Source organism: Magnolia sinica, chromosome 18 (genome assembly GCF_029962835.1).
Source record: "Magnolia sinica isolate HGM2019 chromosome 18, MsV1, whole genome shotgun sequence".
NCBI classification, from domain to species: Eukaryota; Viridiplantae; Streptophyta; class Magnoliopsida; order Magnoliales; family Magnoliaceae; genus Magnolia; species Magnolia sinica.
In genome coordinates, this window is record NC_080590.1 from 22588354 (window position 1) to 22610670 (window position 22317).

At 40.9% G+C, this 22317-nt stretch overlaps 2 protein-coding genes across 4 annotated transcripts in view; one reads left to right on the forward strand and one right to left on the reverse strand.

Moving 5' to 3' along the window:
• The window catches only part of LOC131233587 (MAP3K epsilon protein kinase 1-like), a 55000-nt gene extending 52834 nt beyond the window's left edge, over window positions 1-2166 (forward strand). For both annotated transcript variants that reach the window (XM_058230360.1, XM_058230361.1), the window contains exons 23-25: window positions 532-938; window positions 1074-1188; window positions 1689-2166. In XM_058230360.1, the coding sequence (XP_058086343.1) occupies window positions 532-938; window positions 1074-1188; window positions 1689-1865 (699 nt within the window). In that variant the 3' untranslated portion in view covers window positions 1866-2166. The remainder of the gene's footprint in view (window positions 1-531; window positions 939-1073; window positions 1189-1688) is intronic.
• A 9488-nt stretch (window positions 2167-11654) lies between these two features.
• On the reverse strand, window positions 11655-14201 carry LOC131233409 (uncharacterized). 2 transcript variants are annotated; one of them, XM_058230107.1, is made up of 6 exons: window positions 13630-14201; window positions 13387-13522; window positions 13171-13288; window positions 13035-13071; window positions 12697-12928; window positions 11655-12610 (listed from the first exon to the last, which is right to left on the reverse strand). In XM_058230107.1, exons 1-6 carry the CDS (start codon window positions 13843-13845, stop codon window positions 12543-12545), a joined length of 807 nt encoding a protein of 268 aa, XP_058086090.1. In that variant the 5' UTR covers window positions 13846-14201; the 3' UTR covers window positions 11655-12542. The 2 variants fall into 2 exon arrangements, with proteins under 2 accessions (XP_058086090.1, XP_058086089.1); XM_058230106.1 differs by having other exon boundaries at window positions 11655-12590; window positions 13630-14198.
• Between the last annotated feature and the right edge of the window lie 8116 nt (window positions 14202-22317).

Below are 22317 nucleotides of genomic sequence, written 5' to 3' on the forward strand. Positions count from 1 at the left end.
TTAGGTGTTTTCTTGGAACTGAAGTGAAGAGTTTCATGGATCTCTAGGGTGCCAGAACCCTCAAGTGCAATGGAACTCATGGTTTGTAAGGGGAGAGTTCCAGCATTCAAATGACCCCTTAGTTGAACAGTGATGTATGCCTACACAGTTGTTGTGTTAGACTTGTGCCCCAATGCAGTTGCAAAGGGAAGCACATGAGAATCATCATGGTAAGAGGAAAAGTCGACTCTTCGTGAAGTTCTGGTAAATGATGGAGACAATAATTTGAATAAAAATTAAAATAAAATGGCAGTTTCAGCAATCTCCCACTCCTATGCCTTGCCTAGAGCCTGGCACTACGCTGATATGCATAGATCCATGTATATATCAATGAAAAAATCGAAAATTTATTTTGGTTAATTAAAATTGAGTTCAATTATGAAGCTGATCTAAGGATCTGCCTGTCTGCCTTGATTTTTTTTTTTTTTCTGAACTATGAATTTCAGCCAAAGATCCATTTTCAAATTCATTCTTACTGTTTTTCTGTTGAAGGTCCTCAACGCACTGTACAACCTTTGCAAGATAAACAAGAGAAGACAGGAGCAAGCAGCTGAAAATGGAATTATTCCGCACTTGATGCACTTGATCATGTCGGATTCACCACTGAAACAGTATGCATTGCCTCTACTATGTGATATGGCCCATGCATCCCGTAACTCAAGGGAACAATTAAGGGTGCATGGAGGGTTGGATGTGTACTTGAGCCTTTTGGATGATGAAATTTGGTCAGTGACTGCATTGGATTCTCTCGCTATCTGCTTAGCACATGATAATGACCACAGGAAAGTGGAACAAGCGCTGCTGAAAAAGGAAGCGGTGCAGAAGTTGGTGAAGTTCTTCCAGTGCTGTCCAGCACAATACTTTGTGCACATATTGGAGCCCTTCTTGAAGATCATTACGTACGCGACACTTCCATTCTTCTCACCTTAACACTTGAGATGTCTCACATGCAAATTCCCTTCTATTTTAATTGATGGATGCCTTTTATTTCTCTAATGCTTTTGTGGAATTCATGGATGCAATTTCAAATGCAGGAAATCATCTCGAATAAACACTACATTGGCTGTTAATGGTCTGACAGCATTGCTCATTGCAAGACTTGACCATCAAGATGCTATTGCTCGTCTCAACCTGCTTAAATTAATTAAGGTGAGGTGGAAGATATTCCATTTTATTGTGCATTCATGGTTCCCAAAACTGACAAGATGTGCTGGTGCCAAATCATGGTAGGATAAGCACAGAACCTCTCCTTTCTGATCTCAACCCCGTTTTAGAGTGGAAAATTTTGGGAAAACTAGCCTGCGCAATCCAGGTTGCAGTTTTCATGCCCTCTTGAATACCAGGTGCATTACGTTGGCCTTGTACGTGAAGCAAATCAAAATTCAGTAGTGCATCCCGACAATACCGAAACAATCTTTTGATGGTGAACTCCTGATAATGTCTCCACCATGCAAGGATTGAGTGTTGTCTGAAGTCATTTTCATCCAACTTGGTCGATCTTAAACTGGAGGCTGATTCACATGCAAGATCATGTTAGGACTGTTATGATTGGGAGTTGAAATTCTGTCATTCATATGATTTGGTCCCTTGAGGCTACATGGCTTCATGCTGCTTTTACATTTTTTTTAAAATTTTTTTATTTTTTGCAGGCTGTCTATGAGCACCACCCTCGACCAAAGCAGCTCATAGTGGAGAATGATCTTCCTCAGAAGCTTCAGAATCTGATTGAGGAGCGCAGAGATGGTCAGCGCTCTGGAGGCCAAGTCTTGGTGAAACAGATGGCAACAGCACTACTCAAAGCGCTCCATATCAACACCGTTCTGTAAATTCAGGTCCCTCATTTGTATATTTTTGTCTCTCTGAAAACTGTAATTATGGTTTGCCTTTTCTTTCTTTTTCCTCCTTTTCTTTTTCAAAAATTCAGTGTTTTCTTTCTCTTTTGGTGTTGTAATTGGGAGGAACATTATATAATGCCTGTTCCTTTCCCTGATTGTTGGCTGTTTGTTACCTTGCCTTTTTTGCTAGAAATCTCGCAACTCGGATTTGCCGAGAACCCAGATGTCTTCTTCTTCGAAAACATGGTTTTGTCATGTATATTTGATTTCAAAATGAGCTTTTATTCTCCTCTCTCTCTCTTTCACACACACACACACACACACACACACACACACACACACAGGGAAATGGTACTATGAGGTTGAGCTCTGTGGGCTCCACCGTGATGTGTGACGGACATCCATGTTGTGCATTTGGTATGTCCCCTCTAGGTTATGGGTTGTGCCAAAAATCAGCCGTATACAGAACTCAGGTGGACCACACCATCTTAAGCCACGGGAGATCATGCCTAAAACATCTAAAAGCACTTGGTGGAGCCGACCTGAGTTTCAGAATGGCCCAAAATTTGTTGTGACCCCTCATCCAAGTGGAACACACAATGCATGGGCTGGATGTCTAAACCACATCTCACTAGGCCCTATATACAATCAGGAAGGTTAGGTAATCTAGGCCCATGCCCCAATCCAATTAAAATTTATTTGATTGGAAGGTGGCCTGATCACTGAATGACCTATAATTTTAGATATGAGACAGCCCACCAAGCCGAAAGTTCAAGGGGATGGTTCTGTTGGCACAGTTAGTTGCATATCCTCATGTAAGCTTTTCTTTCTCATCCTGGAGAAGTGATCAACTACAGGTGAAGGCATGACAGCTAGTCATGCAGATTTATCTACCTGACCCACATGCCATGCCACCTGTTGGTAGGGCTCCATCGATCACGAAGAAAGATCTCTCATCTCACATTAGGTGGGCCACGGCCTGTATCTTGAAGTTGACCGGTGGTTGTCCATTGATGCCAACGGTGTCTTGCCCCCCATCTGTATGGGCCTACCCATTTAAATGAGACGAATGTAGCACCGGTGGGCATGCTGGCGGGCTATCCGTTCTGAACGTATGGCCCTGATTTAGAACTAGTTAGGTTCAGATTACATGCCAGAACTTCCACGGTTTGAACGGTATGGATTTCCTAGCACGTGTTGGCTGCCTCATACGTGCTGACCCTTTGCATGTGTGCATAAGTTGGGTTTTACGGGCTTCCCAATCCATGGCTCAGTGATAGACTGAAGTGCGTTTCAACACAGTGCATGGACCAGGTGAGTAGGGATGCAGCTCCTTGGACTGCTCGTCGGGCCTGATAGGTGGTGTTATCACACCCTTTTCAAAGGAACCGTATGTGACACTCACATCATACGGGCTCCGGTGGGTGGGAATAAGAACCTTCCTTCAGTCATTAAATCAATATGGGAGTCAGAATGTATAAGCTGTAAACTTATTCTCCCCAACCCCACCCTATCCGTTCCTAGGCCGTTGAAAGAAGTAGAATTTCTTTCTCAATTCAACATTCTCTCAATAGACGTATCTGGTCTGACACGGTACAGTACAATACGAGAATGCAATGGGATGGATGGTAGAGGGCTGCCTGCGCCTTCACTTGTCCCCTTGTCCATAGGGACCTCGTGGCATACCTTGGAAGCTGGCATCTATTAGATTTCTTATATTGATGGAAGGCGCTTACTAGAAGGGCCGGAGAGAGATGGGATATTGCATGTGTTTATGGATTGAACTAGATTCAAGCTGGGTGTAAAAGAAATAGCGTTGAATCTTGAGAATGAGAATGCAGGGATTTGTCTTTGGCAGTAATGCCGCCATCCGCATCAATAGACTATAGGCAGCATAGCACTGATTCCCAATAAAGGCCGTATGCGCTGGAAGAATGAATTTCTGCTTTTCACTCCTGGTTCGTCCAAACTAAGGGCTAACAATGGCTAAAAGAAGGAATAGGGGTGGAACGAATGGTTAGGTAGCAGGTTAGGTTACAGGCAAGAGTGCCCATGTGGTGCGGAGGCCGTGGCTTTAGTGAATGCCTGACTATTGGACCCACCGTGATGTATATGTGCCTTACATCCATGACGCAGGAAACTGTGGTGATTGCACATTATTAAAACTTGTCATGGGCATCAATCTGATATTTCCTTCATCCGGATCTTTGTGATTTTATCAACACGCCGGATGGTGGACCCGAAGAAGTTTTTAATGGTGGGTATTCAATCACCACTGTTTCCTGCGGTGTGGTCCACCTGAGATTTGAATCTGCTTCATTTTTTGGGATCATGCCCTACAATGAGCTTTCAAAACGGATGGACGGCGTAGATGTAAGTCACATACACCAAGGTGGGCCCCACAGTCAGGAATCCACTGAAGCCGCACCTCATGTGGTGTGTTAAAAAAGACTGGCTTTTACGGTCGAAGATGACCTGCACTGCACAGAAGTCAAGTCTCCTCACTCCACTACAAGGGATGACTGAACATTCTACATTCATCCTGCATTCTGGCCCACCTAATTCAGGGGCAGATAGCGAGAACTTGCGCACGTGTGACAACTTCCCATTCTCAATAAACATAACAACTGATGAATTACAGCCATTCGGACCACTTTTCGTACCCTCACATCGTTCCCACATCAATACCATGAAAACGATATGCCTTGCCATTAGGACCACCTTTCTCAAATATCAGGCCCATCCACTCCCGAGCTCGGCCATATTTGTCTCTTTCTGTTTATTTTATTAGTGGGGCCCACCTGATGAACGTACTGTGACAAGTAATCATTGTGGTGGGGTCCACTGCTCTAATGGCACTGTTGTCTTACATTAGCGGGAAAGGGTATGGTACTCTGCTTCAGACGTGGATTGGGTACTACCCCGCCTGTCCCGTGCTCGGAACAGGCTGGAGCTCTGAAGGGCCCACCGTGATGTATGGTTTATCCACACCGTACATCCGTTTTTACATATCATTTTAGGATATAATCGAAAAAATGAGGGAGATTCAAGGCTCAAGTGGACCGCACAATGGGGATTAAACGTCCACCATTAAAAACTTCTTGAAGTCGCAGAAGTTTCGGATGAAGCTGATATTTGTGTTTTGCCTGTTTTGCCTTCATCCAGGTCTATGTGACCTTATTAACAGGTTAGATGGAAAATAAACATCGTGGTGATCATAGAAAGGTTTCAACGGTGGACGTCATTATCAGTGCTGCCTCCTTTGGTGTGGTCCACTTGAGCCTTGGACCTACCTCAGTTTTAAGCTTGTACCTTAAACTATATGGAAAAAATGGATGGACGGTGTGGATAAACCCAAACATCACGGTGCGCCCCTCAGAGACTCAGAGGCGCTGCCGCGGGTTACAGGCCGGGTACAGCACCCAATCCGCGTCGGCTTGTCTGCGTTTGTTCAGTTGCCAAAAAATATAATGGTATGAACGTCCTTTTAGTCAAACAACACAGTCTTCGATGTTGTCCTTATCTTCAAATGCAGAAGCGGATCGGATTGTTAGATGGGCTCACGTGCAAACGCTTCCACCCAATACAAGGGTGGGACCTACCACATATCCCATCATAAGCATCGGTCCTGTCTTTTCCATCCACCATCGTGTCACTCATGCCCAACATTGCTTTCTCGTCTTGGCTTTCATCGATTCTCGTGATTTGGGCCGTGGAACCCCTTCCCTTCCCTCGTGGGCCAACGGTTCAGTGCTTCTGAGCGCTGATGTGACGGGACGCGCCGTGGATGGTCCTTTCACTGAAAATCCTAGCCTAGAAGAATTCTTCCTTTTTTTGGTTGAATATGAACCGTCGCTTTGTCCTCTCTCTCTCTCTCTCTCTCTATATATATATATCTCTTCCAGGAGTTCCTGTCTTCTCCACATCCTCGGGCCCGAGGGTGTGTACGATATACTATGGTTTTCAGTTTTTACAAGTGGGCCCCACAGTTTTTACCGAGCCCACCGTAGTGTACGTGCTTTGCCTATGTTGCCCATCTGTCTTGCTAGCTTATTTTAGGGCATGACTTCCAAAGCTCAAGTGGACATAACACACGAAACCTTTCTTCCGTTCGTTTAGTTCTTTTTTATTATGATAAGAAATCAGATTGCGTATTGGGTTACTCAATACGCTTTTATTGCACTGAGTGAACTCTGTTGGGCCCACCGTGAATACATGTGGTTTATCCATGCTGTTCGTTCGTTTTAGAGGTTGAGCCCTAAATTGATGTATATCAAAAGGTTAACTGTACCACAAAGGAATCCGTGGGAATGATTATTTCCACTGTTGAAACCTTGGTAGGGCCCCTAGTGATGTTTATTTGTCATCCAAGCTGTTCTTAAGATAGGACATTAACGAAAGAAAAACACAAATATCAACTTGATCCAAAAATTTTATAACTACTTAGCGGGTGTTTGAATACCTGTAAAATCTTCAAGTAGAAATCTATTTACCGGTAATTAGATTACGGGGAGTGTTTGGATGGCTATATCTGTGTGTAATCAGATTATAGACGGTAATCCGATTAGTTGTAATATGAAACATGAGAAAAGGTCATGTTTCATATTATAGATAGAGAGATTTCATGTAATCACTATAATTTTTTAAAGAAAAAGTCATGTTTCACGTATCATCTTCCAACGACTATGAGGACCAAAAATAAAAGAAGAAAAAAAGAATACAGGCCTCTCTCTCTTCGATATTGTTGCTGAGGTTGAAACTTCTTGTACGTTTAAATGTTATCAAGCCTTAGTATTGTGTTTGAATTAGTGGGCCCACTTCTATGGCCCACCAAATAATTTGTTTACTGTAAAAATTAGTTACAAGCTTTATTGAGTTGGGTCTATCTCAATGAATTATTTTACATAAAAACTTTATATGTCATTTGATTATTTTAAAAATATTTACACTCCAAGCTCTGTTGTGAGTGAATACCTAATTATAGGTTGTAAATAAGTTTTAAGTTATCCAAACACGGACAACTATTTTTATAGAATCAAAGTATAACTTAAAGCCAAACAAGATTGCATGTAAACACTCTACACTAGTAATCAAATTATCTATAATTGGATTACAATTTAATAATTTTATAGGCATCCAAACAACCATTAAGAAAATTTCAATGGTAGATGTTTAATTCACACTGTTTCCTATGGTGTGGTCCACTTCAACTTTAGATACACTTCGTTTTTAGGTTCAAGGCTTAGAATTATCTCATAAAATGAATGGACAGAGTGGATAAAATACATAAATCACGGTGAACAACATAGAGTTTACTCAGTACCCAATCTGCTTCCTCCTTTGAACATGTTAAACATCATGGTAGCCTAAAAAGGTTTCCACAATTGGCGAAAAGAAAGCAAATTAGGTTAGACCTCAGCCACACCCAAGACCTCACCCAATAAGGTGAGGCCCTTACCATAGGTTTACAATGGGCCCACATTGATGTATATATTATGTTTCCATGTTGTTCATCTGTCTTTTCATATCATTTCAGGGGATTATTCCAAAAATGAAGCAGATCCAATTATTAGATGGACCATACCATAAGAAACAATGGTAATTGACCATTAATGGGCCACAAAAGTTTCGGATCAAGCTAATATTTGTCTTTTTAACTTAATCTAGGCTTATGTGACCTTATCAACAGATTTGATGAAAAATAAACATTATAGAAACATTAAGGTGCACCCTAAGAAGTTTTTAATGGTAGGATGGTCAATCATCACTGTTTCTTATGGTATGGCCCACTTGATAATTGATTTTGCATCATTTTTAGAATAATGCCCTAAAATTATCTTAAAAAAATGGATGGACAACATGGATATACAATACATACATCATCAATGTGGGCCCCACTGTAACCCCACGGTAAGGGTTGCAATGTCTTTCGGTGAGGTGGGGTCTCACCTAATACGTTCTCTTGCAAGTGTGGTCAACTTGAGTGTTGGAATTTAAGCTCATTTCACCTAATCCGCTCTCCCTTGAGTGTCGTCTACTTGAGCATTGGATTTTAAGCTCATACCTAAAATAAATAGGTGTGCGCATAGAGTTAGGTCACCGCAAATAGGGTTGTACGTCAAGCCAACTCGAGTCAAGGTAGGCCAAGCTTGGCTTGTTTGCCAAACCTTTTGAGTCAAGCTCGAGGCGAGCTAGTGGATGGAGTTGAAATAAACTTACCTTGAATTGAGTCGATGAGCCAGCTCCCAACCGACACTTGACTCAACCTAGCAACCGGACCCAACTCACTTCCAACCTAACCCTAAAATCAAATATTCAATTTATACATATAACCTACGTTCGAATTTGTGGGGGCCACACCTATCATGTGTCATATCGTACATCTGGTGTGCTTCCGCATGTTTACCGTACATCCCAAAAATCATCCAAATCCAAAACGGAGGTGGGACACACCACGTGCATCAATGTGCAGCCACGCCTGAAAAATCTATATATTCACTTGTTGTGGCCCACCCAATTTTTGAAATGGTTTGAGTTTGGCTGTCCCTTCATCCTGCTGGGCCACACCTGGAGAATATTGTGGACAACATAATGAAAAACACACCCACATTCCATCTGAAAGTTTCAACGGTCGTCATCACCACTCCCAATACCCTCCATTATTCCCTTTGGTGTGATCCACCTGATTTATAGATCAGGCCGGAATTTTGATTTCTAGCCTAAAATGGGAGCCTGCATCTATTGGATGGATTAGATGGAACTCACGAATTCTCGGTGGGCTCCACATATCTAGAACATACTGTGATAATTCACCATCTTTTCCAAAACAGGAGCCATTGCAAATTGTGTGCTCTTCCGCGGTTGGCCCAGCCGTGTCTGATCTGATACTGCAGAATTCTTACAATCATGGTTCTGTTATCCAAACGCTTGATCTGATGGGCGGGGGACTGGAAACTGTCAAATAATCAAAATTTAAGAATCTTTTATCTTGGATGCTTTCGAGCTATCCTCATCAACAATGAATTCCACATAATCAACGCTTCGTATCAACAAAAAGTGATTCTACATGCATAGAATCCCTTGTGTTATAATTCCTCTCAGCCCCCCAAAGAGATGTTAAAGGAAAGGAAGATCCCCTAGATAAATGGTCCGGATCATCTGACCACCATGTCTATTAGCTCCAAGGTGATGGACCACGTGTCACAATCTGGGGTGCTCTTGTCAATTATCACAAGCATCTGCTGCTGCTGGACTCCACTTGTGCACGCTTGGACTAACTGCCCACTTTTCACTTCTGACAAGTGGGTCCGATGCTTTTCAAACTAGCTTGGCTCGTGTGCCGCCCTAACCATGAGTGTTATACGAGACTCTCGTCATCTTGCATGTGTTTTATCCACACTGTCCATCCATTTTTCCAGCTGATTCCAGGGCATAATTCCAAAAACTAAGGCAGATACAAATCTCAGGTGGACCACACCACAGGAAAATTTTGATGATTGAACGCTCACCATTGAAAACTTAATAGCGCTTACTATGATGTCCATTCACCTTCCGACCTTTTGTTTGGGTCACACAGACCTAGATTAACGGAAAACATTAATATCAGCTCGACCCATAAGTTTTGTGCCCTCAGGATGTTTTAACAGTAGGCGTTCAATCCCCACGATTTCCTCACGATGTGGTTCAGCCAAGTTTGGATTTTCCTCATTTTTTGTCTCATGCTGTTAAAATAAGCTGGAGAAATAAACATACAGCGTGATAAAACACAAGCATGAATGGCCACATAAAACCAAGGAGTACCGACCAAGGTAGCTGGATGGACCGTGCCAGCAAAACCCTCCTTTTTAGATGACACGTGTTCTTATGTAAGAAGCCAACGCCTAGTATCGTTTGTTAGGACAAGTGCAAGAAAACGCCATGCGGCAGGCGTCATGTTTACAAGATATCCACCTCCGTCCATCAATCAGTTATGCCAGGCCATGTTGCTACGCAGGCATAAACCGCATGAGTACCCACGGGATGAAGGCAAAACCTAATATCATCACGATCCAAAACTTGGTTAGCCCAAGCAACGGTGGCGTCTCATCCCCATTTTTTCCTTTGGCCTACCTGACTCTGACTTTATCTTTTGAGCCCACGTCCTAATATTAGCGGGTGCAACTGATGGACGGAGTGGATGTCAAACAGGCATCACGGCCGTTGAACGCACTTGGGGGCGGCAAAAAGACGGTTAAGAAAAGAAATAATGAAACAAGAAAGTCCTCTAGATTGGGATAGGGTCTTCCATTAGACCAACGGCCTGGATCACTCTCCATATGGTTGGTGGTGAATCATATGGTTTCTCGTATGCGTATTTTGTACTCACTAAAGCGTGCTGAGTAAACTGTGGGGCCTATTTGTGATGTATATGTCTTATCCACACCATCAATCCGTTTCTTCAAGCTCATTTTATGCCACGAGCTTCAAAATTAAAGTATATCCAAAACTTAAGTGGACCACACCACACCACAGGAAACAGTGAAGAAACGTTTCTAGGGCCCACAGTGGTATTTATATGTCATCCGACCTACATGGATGAAGGGAAAACAAAAATATCATCTTGATCCAAAACTAATTTAGTACTTTGGAAGTTTTCAACGGTTGGTGTTTTCTGTGGTGTAACCTGCATGCGCCACCTACATACACCTTCCCATATTGCCACCTGAGTTGCATATTGGGGCCCTCTTGATAGATGGAGTGTGCAAAAGTCGCACAGCATTCCAGTTAGTTCGACGTGATCCTACGCTCCCAAACAGGCTTATCAGATATGCTTTTAAGTTGTATCTATCTAATGTACTTTTAATCTTGCATGGTAGAGATGAATATGGGAGCAGATTTCATGCCTCGTGGATGCGATTTCTTTGCAACCATGCCATTTTGCAGACGTGGTACACATGGATGAGATCGAACCAGCCAACTTCCAATCCGGTAAATGGGCCATGTCCCAAATATCACAATGTTGGGACGATTCTAGCCCCAGGTGGCATACAAACCATCAAAGAGAAAATCAGCAACAGCTCCCATTGAGAAAAGACCCATTTATTGGATGGTTAAGATATCAAATCCAAAGGAAATTTCGTTACGAGGGGCTCATGATGATAGGCTGGGATGATCGCTGCTATGACCTTCACTTCCCAAGCTATTCACATGATCATGCATCCAGGGAAAAGAAATTGCGACCCACCAAGTACGACAGCCCAAAGTCATGCCAGTTCTGTCGTTTGGTTTGCCATACAGGCATGGGATGTCGACAGGAGAGTTTCGAATAAAAATCAAAATTCCATAAAATGCCATCACAACGCTTAAAATCCAAGCCTGAGCCAAACCAGGTCCATTCAACCCTATTTACATCCCACCAAATGACTGGACCAGCCTGGACTCAGGACCACAGCATGCACACAACATGGTCCAGGCAATGAGCGGCCTGGATCCTAAATCCTAAGGCCGAGGAGACAATCCAAGGGCTAGATGGAGCTCTCATGAAAATAACAAGGTGATTTTCAAATACTGCTTTTCTCACCTCGGATCCTTTTCTCTATCATCACAGTTGCATGGGAAAGGACTCGATGCAACAGCACCCGCATGCAGTTGCTTTTACAAGAAGAAAAGGGATCCAAGGCCCATCACCTTCTACTACCCTCGGATTCCAGACATTCTCTCCACACCCAAAAGCAAAATACTATAAAAATGAAAAGAAAAATAAAGCAACTGAAAGTGATAGCCCAAAGAAAAGATAGATGAAAAGGAAAGAAAGAGAGATCATTTTTCCTAACCAATCCTACTTTAAAATATATTAATAATCATGAATGATGAGAAGAACACAAAAGAAAAGAATACATGTTAATCAGCAGAGCTATCCAAGCTCAGCTTTCTTGCTAATTTAAAGATTTAGTCGGTTCGGAGATTTAAAAGCGTTCTCCGATTTCCGATCATACAAGAGATGGGTGTCCACAAATCCATTTGGGGACACTAGAAGTCGTTTCAAAGGTTGAACTGGACACCAATTATCCGTTTGTCGACCTCGGGTTAGATCAAATATGGTTTCCATGCGTTTGGATGTGCTATCCAATTGAATTGCAATAACTAGTTCAATTAAGTGGAAATCATCAAAATTTACTTAGCTTACTCAGGATCCTGAGGTGGAAGTTGGCCCAAAAATCACAGTTCCATTCCTTTCAAATTCAAATTGGAGTAAACTCTATTTGCGATCCGGTCTTAGTAGTTTTCCCCAATATGAATACTAAGGAAGCTAACTACAATCTGATCACTTCCGCTGAATTTAAGTGATTATCGCAATTCAATTAGATAGACCATCCAAACACAGCCTAAATATCCTAATCATCTAAACTAAACACCTATTAATTCTGATGCAGAACAATGTATGGATGATATCTATTGATATTTATATGATGATTGGTGATGACAATGACCTTGATCAAGGGTCTGAACATGATTAGCAGAGCAATCTCCCATGATCTCTACTGCTCATGTGCATTTGAACCACCATCTATGATGTCTACTCTTTTCTTTTTTCCTTCCTTTTTCTTGTTTATCGACTATGTTAGTATCGACCCAAACTGGAATTTTCTCATTTTCCAAACTAAGTAGCCCGATTCTCTTCTGTTGCAGTTACAGGACCAGTTTGTAAGGAACCAGATCCTGTTGCCACCGTCGCACCTGTTTCAATGGGCCAACATCTGTTACTGATTTCAGTGCTGCTGTAGATTGCATCAGCAACACAAACCCAGCAAATTGTAATGAGTTTTGAGTTAGAAAATCTGACCTGCAGTCGATGCAGTCGAAGTCGGAAGAGAAAGAATCCCGGCACCATATTGCTGCTGAGGCAAATACGGGTATTGTAGCATTTGAGGATATTGAATTCCCAAGCTCTGTGCCTGGCTACTACTCTGCCCGTATTGGGCGTAGTAAGGATAGAAATTTTGATACATCCCAGCAGCCGCAGCGGCAGCGTAGTAAGGCGAAAATTGCTGTCCGCCATATATGCTGTAGTAGTTCTGTATCAACACAATCTCAAATTCTCATTTTTTATTTTTTATTTTTACCGTTGAATTGCGTTATAGTATCGAATTGAATTGTATGATAAATGAGAAAAATGCATACCATGGGATACATGTTTTCTTGAGAATACCCAGAATACCTGAGAAAGAATTGAATCGTTTTGCGGGGAATGAAAATACAGAATAAAAAAAAAAAGATTTGGGTTGTTTTTATTTTTCAAATTGCTCTAATCTCTTACCCGTATGCTGAATAATGAAATGGGTATTGAGCAGATTGATTGAAGTAGGCCGTCTTCGATTGGGTTCCATGGTAGGTGGAAGGAGCTGATCCAGGTACTGATCGAAACCGTCCAATTCCTGAAAATTTGCAAAAGAAGATAACCATTGATTAGCTGCGTACAGTTCGCTTCCTCGATTCACCACCATCATCAAGAAGATAAAATAAAAATACAGACCATGTTGAGGGGTGGACGGGCGGGAGCGATGGGTTACACCGAGAGATGCAAGATTGCAATTCGCCCGCCTTCCGTCGATCACAGGGGATGGATCTTGACAAGCTCTCATTGCCGAGTCTGGATCCTTGAAAGTCACCTAAAAGATTTTTTTATTTTATTTTAAAAAGACAAATAAAATCAAAATAAGAAGATTTGAAGAAGGTGAGAAAAGCGAAGAAGAAGAGAAAAGAGAAGAGGAATTACAAAACCATAGCCTTTGGATCTTCCAGTGTTCTTATCTGTAATAACTACAGCTTCCTGAATCTCCCCAAACTGCTCGAAATACCGCTTCATGGTATCTCTCTGCGTCTCCCAAGCCAAACCTCCTACGAAGATCTTCGTATGCGTTGTATCGCTGCCACCGTATCCGACATTGCCTCCGCTGCTGTTCATCTGGAATTGCCGGTGCTGATGAGACATGAAGAATCACAAAAGAAGAAGGAGATGTGAAACACCCAACAAAGAAAAAGAAGGGAAAGTCCTCTCTCTCTCTCTTCCAGCAACAACAACAACAACAACTACTACTACGAAACAATGTTCTACTCTTTTTACGAAGATTCTGTAACAACTATAACGAAAGAAATGATTGCTGGTGTAGAGGGTGGAAAGGGAGAAAAAGAGGAGAAGAAGAGGCGGAGTGGAATAAAGGGAGGAAAAGGAGATTTATTTATTTATTTTCTAAGAACTGAAAGAAGGGAAGAGGTTGTGAGGCCCACGACAACATGATCAGACTAGTCCTTTTCTTTTTCTTCGCTCTCTTATAATCGAAGCACTTTCTATACTTATATTTTGGTTTGGATATCTGCTTCGCTGGCTTCAACCACCCTTTTTTCTTCCTGGAATTTATTATAAAGAGAGACGGTCCCCAGATAAACATGTATGCCTGTAGGTCCAAAGAATGGTAAGGAGATGCGCGCGCGTGAAAAAATTCAAGAGATATTCGCAGCACACGTATGTGCTATGTAAGCTTTTATTACGTGGGTCCACCGTCAACGTGTCCTCAGTTGGTCGACTCATGCATTACACCAGACAGGCCATAAAAGTTTGACGGTCATAGAAAAATGGGTGTTGACTTTGTGAGTAGATCTTTTAAGATGGCTGGTCCACCTTATCAATGGTAGGACAATCGATCTGTTTATCAGGTGGGACTGACTGTAAATGTGGCCTGGTTCATTGATAAAGCCAATCCGCTTATCAGGTGGGCCACGCTCGAAGAAGAAGATGAACGGTAGAAGATAAAGAAAACCAGTGCATGGAAACCTTTCCATGCATCTAGTTGCATTTGTACACGTTGGTTTCGACATCACCTTTCTGGACCGTCCGTCAAGTTCAGTCCACTCTTCGCTAATATCATCCAAAAATCGCAGCAATTAGAGGTCGTAAGCATTCGTATCTGGACAGAGAATTTGCAAGCGATCTTGTCCATCCATTTTTACGTGCCTCTGATTTACTGTTTCGATCATCAGTATGATTTTCCCGACTAGATCTAATGGACGGTCCAGATAGAAGATGTGGACGCCAGAAGTCTAAACACAACTTGTTGCAAGTAAATATTTCTATACACTTAGATCACTGGTAAGTAGCAACGGACGCGGATTTCCTGGGAAAGCCTTCGAAGGAAATTCCTACGCTAGAAACGTAGGTGGGAACCACCGTGATGTTTCTGATAAATCTACCCCGTTAATCCATTTTTTGAGATCATTTTAGGATATGTAGCCAAAACTGAGATGATCCAATACTTAAGTGGGCCGAAAACCTGAGGATTTAGCGTCCATAATTGAAATATTCATGGGGCCACGGAAGTTATGAACCAGGCTAATATTTGTTTTTTCAGTTCATCTCAATAATAATGATGTTATGAATGGTATGGATGTCATGTAAATATTATTCTCGACCCATGGAGGTTTCAATGGTAGGAATTTCCCTAACCAGTACCTTTATTGCGGCCCACTTGAGATTTGGGTCTGTTCATTTTTGGACTCAACTGTTAAAATGATCTCGAAAAACGTATATACAGGTTAGATTTCTCTTAAACATCACAGTAGGCCCTGCCTATGTTTACAGCACAGGAACTTCCTGACAAGGGCTTTAGCAGGAAATCCGCGTTCAGTGGTAGTGCGGTGGCAAGAAGGTAATAAGATAGCATTGAGGATCTGTGGGGCCACTGTAATGTATGTGTTTTATCCATTTTGGATATCATTTTAACGCTGAACCCAAAAACGACGTAGATCCAAGGCACGCTGAGACCACCGTTAAAAACTTACTCGCAGACACAGATGTTTCGATCTAAAATGACTTGGTAAAATGAACGGACTGTGTGGATAAAACACGTGCGTCACGGTGGCCCTACATAGCCCGCAGGACCCGGTCCGCGTCCGAGCCTGACCGTCTCCCTCTACCTCCTGACACTCGTACAGGATACAACGGCTGTATCATAACTTATGATACAGCCGTTTTATTCCTACAAATGCATTAATGTATAGAATATCCTATCCGTACAAAAGGTGGGTCACATCATGATCACCACCTGGTGAAAAATTCAGTTCGATCCACACTTAAAGCAAGCCACACCATCAATATCAATGGACGGCCGATGGAATGAATATGTACCGGTGTGGTCCAGTCAAAGAGAAGCTCGATTTTCATGCCAGGTGAAAATCATGGTATGGCACACATTTTCTATGGATACGATAATATAATGTGACTGTATCACGACTTATTAATTTCCTGTAATTATTTATATATTAATTCATGTCTCTCTCGTCCGACTGTGCAGTATCTGCAGCAGCTACACCCGTAACTGAAAAAAGTGGGAGTGAAGGGTCTTGCATGAACGGCTCGCCTACTCAACTCTCCAGGCTCGCTCTTCCAAGAAGATTAGATTATTATAATCTAAAGGAAGGAAAAAGGAGACGAAAGACTCTCTGGAGTCTGTACATACTGGTTGTTTGTTGCCGTTTTGGGAAGTTGGAAACCTCTCTTCTTCTTCTCGCCTTTCCAAGGCCCCTCCAAAACCGAGTCTATGAAGTGAGGTCCGGTTTTCCGGTACGGGGGCTAAACGAAATTGCAGTATGGCTGCGTCTGACCTGATGTAAAGACCTGCGGGTCATGTTACTGGCTGGGTCTGACCAATGGTCAGGTCTTCCTAAAGCGCGACAGATTGGTACAGTGGGCCCCACTTATTTATCACTGCTGGTCCTAGGGAACGGATCACGTGAGGTCCTTACTGTGGGGCCCACCTTGATGTATTTATTCTATATCCATGCCGTCCATCTGTTTTTTTTCCTTATCATCTAAGGGCATGAGTTTAAAATTGAAGCAGATCCAATTCTGAGGTGGACCACACCATAGGAAACACTGGTGACTGAACATTAATAGATCATACAAGTTTTGGATGAAGCTGATATTTGTTTTTTTTCCCCCTTCATACAGGTTTATGTGACATTATCAATGGGTTGGATGAAAAATAAAAATTAAGATAACTACATTATGGGCGTTGGAAGTTTTTAATGGTAAGACGTTCGTTCACTACTGTTTTTTACATTACGGTGGACCTGAGATTGGGATCTTCTTCATTTCGGGGCTTATGCACTGAAATGGTCTAGAAAAACATATGGATGAAGTTTATATACAATACATGCATCAAGGTAAGCTCATTATCATGGGTGAGGCCGGGCCACGCCAAACCCACTCACGGGCTATTGGACCTCGTTCACTGTGGTTACCGATTCCTTAAGTTGCTAGGATTCTGCGGCTCCAAGCTCTAGCTCCATGGGACCCATCATGCATGATGTATGTGTCATATCCACTTCGTACATCCATTTCAACAGATAATTTGCAGTGTTCGGCGTCAAATTTAAAAGTAGCTATGCATAATATATATACAGTGATTTGAATTTTATTACTAAATAAATTTTAATGTTCTTAATTAGTGTACTTATGTAATGTGACACAATTATTATAATAAGTCCTTTGAAATATATACTTTGACTGTAAATGATGAAATTCTAAGTCTCACATGGGCCACTAGCATAGGACCACATTAGAGCAACTAATCAACAATTTTTAACCATTGATTTATATTGACAATACTTGGATTGCGCAAAATATTCAATTGAAGTAATTTTAGTGATGCAGTTGATAATATGATTACTTTGCAATATCAACAATGGGTCACATGTCCAATAGATTAGTAGCCTAGCGACACACATGTTACACATGCAATTCATGGAAGGATTTTAAATGCAATCTAGCTTCCACCTTGGATTTTAAATCTTCTCTTCGAGGGGATTTGAAATCCCCCTAAATCCATCATGCCAAAACCTCTTAGTCAATAACCCCAAACATGAGGTAGATATAAAGCTCAAGTGGACCACACTAGAACAAAACAGTGAAATTTGAAAGCTCGTGGTCAAAAATGCCAAAAGTTTTGAATCAAGCTAATATTTGTCTTTCCCTTGCATGGCAGTACTAGCAAGGTTTCGACCATTGCTGACTTTATTCCTATGGTGTGATCACTTGAGCTTTGGATTAATTTTTCTTATGTTTGGGCTCATATTTTAAAAATGAGCCAAGAAAATGAATCCACTTGATAAGTATACCACATACATTATAATTTTTGGAGGCTTTAGTTCAATTTGTACCCTTAAGCTGGGCATATGCACTTTTTGTCTCTCTTTTAAAGGTAAGAGAGTCACACACATAACAAATGTGTCACTAGGCTACTAATCTATTATACATGTGGCATGCTAGTGATATCCTAAAATAATCAAATTATCAGCTGCAACATTATTAACGGTTAAAAAAACATTAGTAAATTGCTCATTTGTGATCCTAACATTTGTGGCCCACTAAAGGTACAGAATTTCCTCATTTATGTGTAAAGTGTGTGTGTGTGTGTGTGTGTGTGTGTGTGTGTGTGTGTGTGTATATATATATATATATATATATATATATATATATATATATTTCAATGGGCTTATTACAATCATTCTATCAAATATCACATACGTATATTAATTTGAGACATTAAAATAAATTTAGTTAATCAAATAAAAGTCTTATGAGTATATTAAAGCCTTCCAATGCGTTTCAAATACAAGCTCCAAAATGGAAGGTATGAATTCCAACACATTCCAACCCAACACAACTGAGGAATTGGTTTCACATCCACTCCATTGTAATTATGATTTAGATTCTAATTGATTTCAAAAATAAGCTATCAAACCAACCATTGGGCTCAAACATGCTTATGCCCATTAGTCCAACCTAGATGCAACCTAACTCCAAGTTGGGGCAGGAAGTTGGAATAGTTCAAATGGGCCCAAAAGGACTTCAATGCAAAAACATCACACATTAGACCATCTTATGGTGGCCTCCACATGAGGAGCCCATCGTGGTGAGCAATGCATGAAACTTGATAATTGTTGGGAGAAAAAATTAACAAGTCTATAAGTCGGCTTATTGAATGGACCAACTCTACTTAATCAGCACAGGCCCAGTAAAACTTGAGCCTGATGAGGCCTTTACGTTCAGAAATAGGCCGACCTTCAAGGAGGTCGATGCAACTGTAAGGACACTCTAAGAATATGGCTACGAACCCATTCGGATAAGCCATGTTCCAACCTAATAGGTCAATTACAAATCGACCTTAGAATGGTCATCGGTCGGATAAAACCCAACCATAGATCAACCCCAGATTGCCTACTGCTCGGTTATAGATCAGTCATAGCTCGGCTATTAGACAGCCGTAGATTGGCCAACATCCGGTTACAGGTTTGCGACGTCCCATAACAAGGTCAAGGACCATTAGCGCCCAGTTGAAAGGAACACGGACCCTCCAATCCAACCATTAGTCGAAGATGGTGAATGTTGTTCCGTCAAGAATATCGAAGTTGCTTATTCTCGAGCCATCACCCCCCTATGGGAGCCGACCTAAAACCAAGCTATATATTCAAGGAATCTCCTATAATCCCAAACATCTCTCCCCAAATCTTAAGGGAATAAGATCAAATCCCAATAACATCAGAATCCGGTAATCTCGTAAAAGATCCCGGATCTGGACGAATCTCCAAGATATCAGGACGAATCCTCATACGATTGGACTCTCATATATATATATATATATAGATGTATCTCCAACGATCAAAGGTACGCACATTATAATCATAGCATTTGACTGACATTTCTTTTTTGAAGACTCTACCTTACAAAAAAACACCGTTCTTGACTTAGGCATCAGAGAGTCTCCTACACTAGCCAGAGAGTCATTTATTTCTCTTTTACACCTGTGCAGGTACAAGAGAGTAGAGCGCGAAGGGTCTATAGGAAAACTGCATCAACAATAATTATAGTACATATCGCATACATTACCTCAAATAAAAAAGATTAAATTGTGCAATCCACTATACAGTCCCAAAATCAAAATCAGTTAGTTGAAACTATACTAACCTCAACACTTATTTGTTAAAATGAAACCATTTCCCTTTTGGTTTATGACAATTGCAAACAAGTTTCTTAGATCTCATTCTTATAAATACCTCCCCTCAAATTCCTACTAAAGACTCATTTATTTTCATTGCTATCTTCTCTCGCTTTACTCTTATGTTTCTTTTGAAGAAATTAAGTTTCAAAACTACCCCACCAAGCACGTGTCTGTCCTCTATAGCAGGTCTACCATGTGCTCATACATGCATTACGTAATATGTGGATAAATAAGACATGCCCACCATTTGGATTTACATGCCATATGTATAAGAAAGGTTGGGCTACCATGCATTTACAGATCACATGTACAAGCAAAGGCCCCTCATATTCACCCACATGCCATGTGTACAAGTCAAGCGAGGTCCACCATATGACATACATCAACAAGAAGTCACCTTTTGTAAGTTAAGTGCCCGTTGGGATCATAAGTTGCCTTTTTTTTTTTCTTTTTTTTTTAGGGTGGAAGCTCGCCACCTAATTTTATTAAAAGAAGAAAGATACAGACAGAACACCTCTTCAGGTGGGGTCCCACATAAAGGTTGGGCTACCATGCATTTTATCTTAAATTGCTTAAGATAAGTTACTTATTCTACAAGTAACTTATCTTAATTTCTATTTATTAAGAAGATAAGTCTATTTGGCAAACAACATACCTATCAGCCATCTCCCTCCTTATGGCTCTTTTCAACAACTTATGAAAAATAGAAAAGCTAAAAAATTAACTAAAATGATTAAGTATTTCTAAGTAAAAAAGTTACTTATAACTAATCATAAACCGAACTTAGTCATCTGAAGCAAGTAACTTATCTATTATTGCAAGTAGAAAAATTATTTCGTAGTTTCCAAGCGGGCCGTACCTATGTCATTCTAAACAAAACTTGCTATTAAATCTATGATTACGGCAAGAAAATGAAGATAAAGAAAAAAGAAAATAAAATAAAATTTGAAGGGAGGTAGTTACAATTTATCAAAAATAAAGGGAAATGTTTACAATGGTCGTTAACGAGAGGGGAGATGTTTACGATTATAAAAAAAAACAGAGGGAAATGTTTTCAATTGTCATTAGCAACGGAGGAGGTGTTTACAATTTCCATCTGTTATTTCCGACCGTCCGATGAATGTCCACCCATCTTTGGTCAAATGATTTAATAATCGTTTATTTTGACTTATTTATATGCCATGAGTGCAATTTCTAACTAATTACAAGTACGTACACATCTTCATCCATCGCACTTGCTTTTTTTCTTTTTCTTTTTTCACTTTCGCAGATCACGGTGATGTCCAATAAATCATAAAAGGTGGGGCCCACCTGATAACCAGTTACAATAATCGAAGGTGGACGTCTTGAGAACCAAAAATTTCGGTATTACAGCGGACTTACCCGCCCTTTTCCGCATCTCTTTATGATACCTGGGGAATCATAGCCGTTGGATATCGGTTTTTTATCCGATGACCTAAGCCGTTTATTTGGTAGGGCTCCCCTTGGATTTGGGATGCCCAAAACGAATCTTCTTTTGAATATTTGGACACTTTTGGTTGTACAAAGTCTACGATGGCCGTTCATCAAAAGAGCCGAATTAACAAAGCATTGATATAATCGAACTGAGAACTTTTATTTATTGTTTCCCACCGCGCAAAGTGAGAGTCGTCATGTAAGATTAGGGCTGTTCATGATTCAAGTTAGCTCGAAAAGCTCGCTCGACTCGGCTCGAGTTAGCTCGAATTGACTCGGCTTAAATGGTCGATTCGAGCCCAGCCAAGCTAATTATTTGAAGCTCGAGTTGAGTTGAAGCCAAGTTCGACCAGAGGGCATTTCAACTCGAACTCGACTCGACTCAAAGCTCAAACTCGAGCTTGACTCGGCTCAATTAATAAATATATTATATATATTATATATATATATATATATATATATATATATATATATATATATATATATATATAATATTAATATAAGTTTTAAGTTTAAATTTAAAAATAAAAAAATAAAAAACAAACCCTAGAGTCTTTACTCGACTGCATGCACCCCCTTTCCTTTCCCTTTCTTTTCTTTCTCTACCCACTGCCAGCCGCACGCCCGCCCCGACCACCACCATCAGTTTTCATTTCAGCTCCACAATAATATGATTTCAATATCTTAAGATCTACTTCTTAGGCGAGAAATCCAAGAAATTCGAGATAGGTTATTCTTAGATTTGTTAGAGCTTCAAGGAAATCTAATGATCTGATTGATTAGAGCTCTTTACTTGGATTTCTGATATGTGTTCTGCTCTGTTTCTTTTCTAGTACTTGGATTTCTGCTCGTGGAAGAAGATCAAGAACAAATCGATTCTTACAAGTTTCCTCATCTGATTTGAAGTTTTGTTTCATTTTTTCATTGGGTTTTGTTTTGATTCTCTTAAGATT

What these genes read in the sequence shown, in the direction of transcription:
- LOC131233409 (XM_058230106.1), bottom strand. Translation starts at nt 13,845, where the DNA reads ATGTCTCATCAGCACCGGCAATTCCAGATGAACAGCAGCGGAGGCAAT. An exon ending in CCCGTCCACCCCTCAACATG is followed by an intron (nt 13,289 to 13,386) that starts GTCTGTATTTTT and finishes GCAAATTTTCAG; the next exon opens with GAATTGGACGGTTTCGATCA. An exon ending in TTTCATTATTCAGCATACGG is followed by an intron (nt 13,072 to 13,170) that starts GTAAGAGATTAG and finishes ATTCTTTCTCAG; the next exon opens with GTATTCTGGGTATTCTCAAG.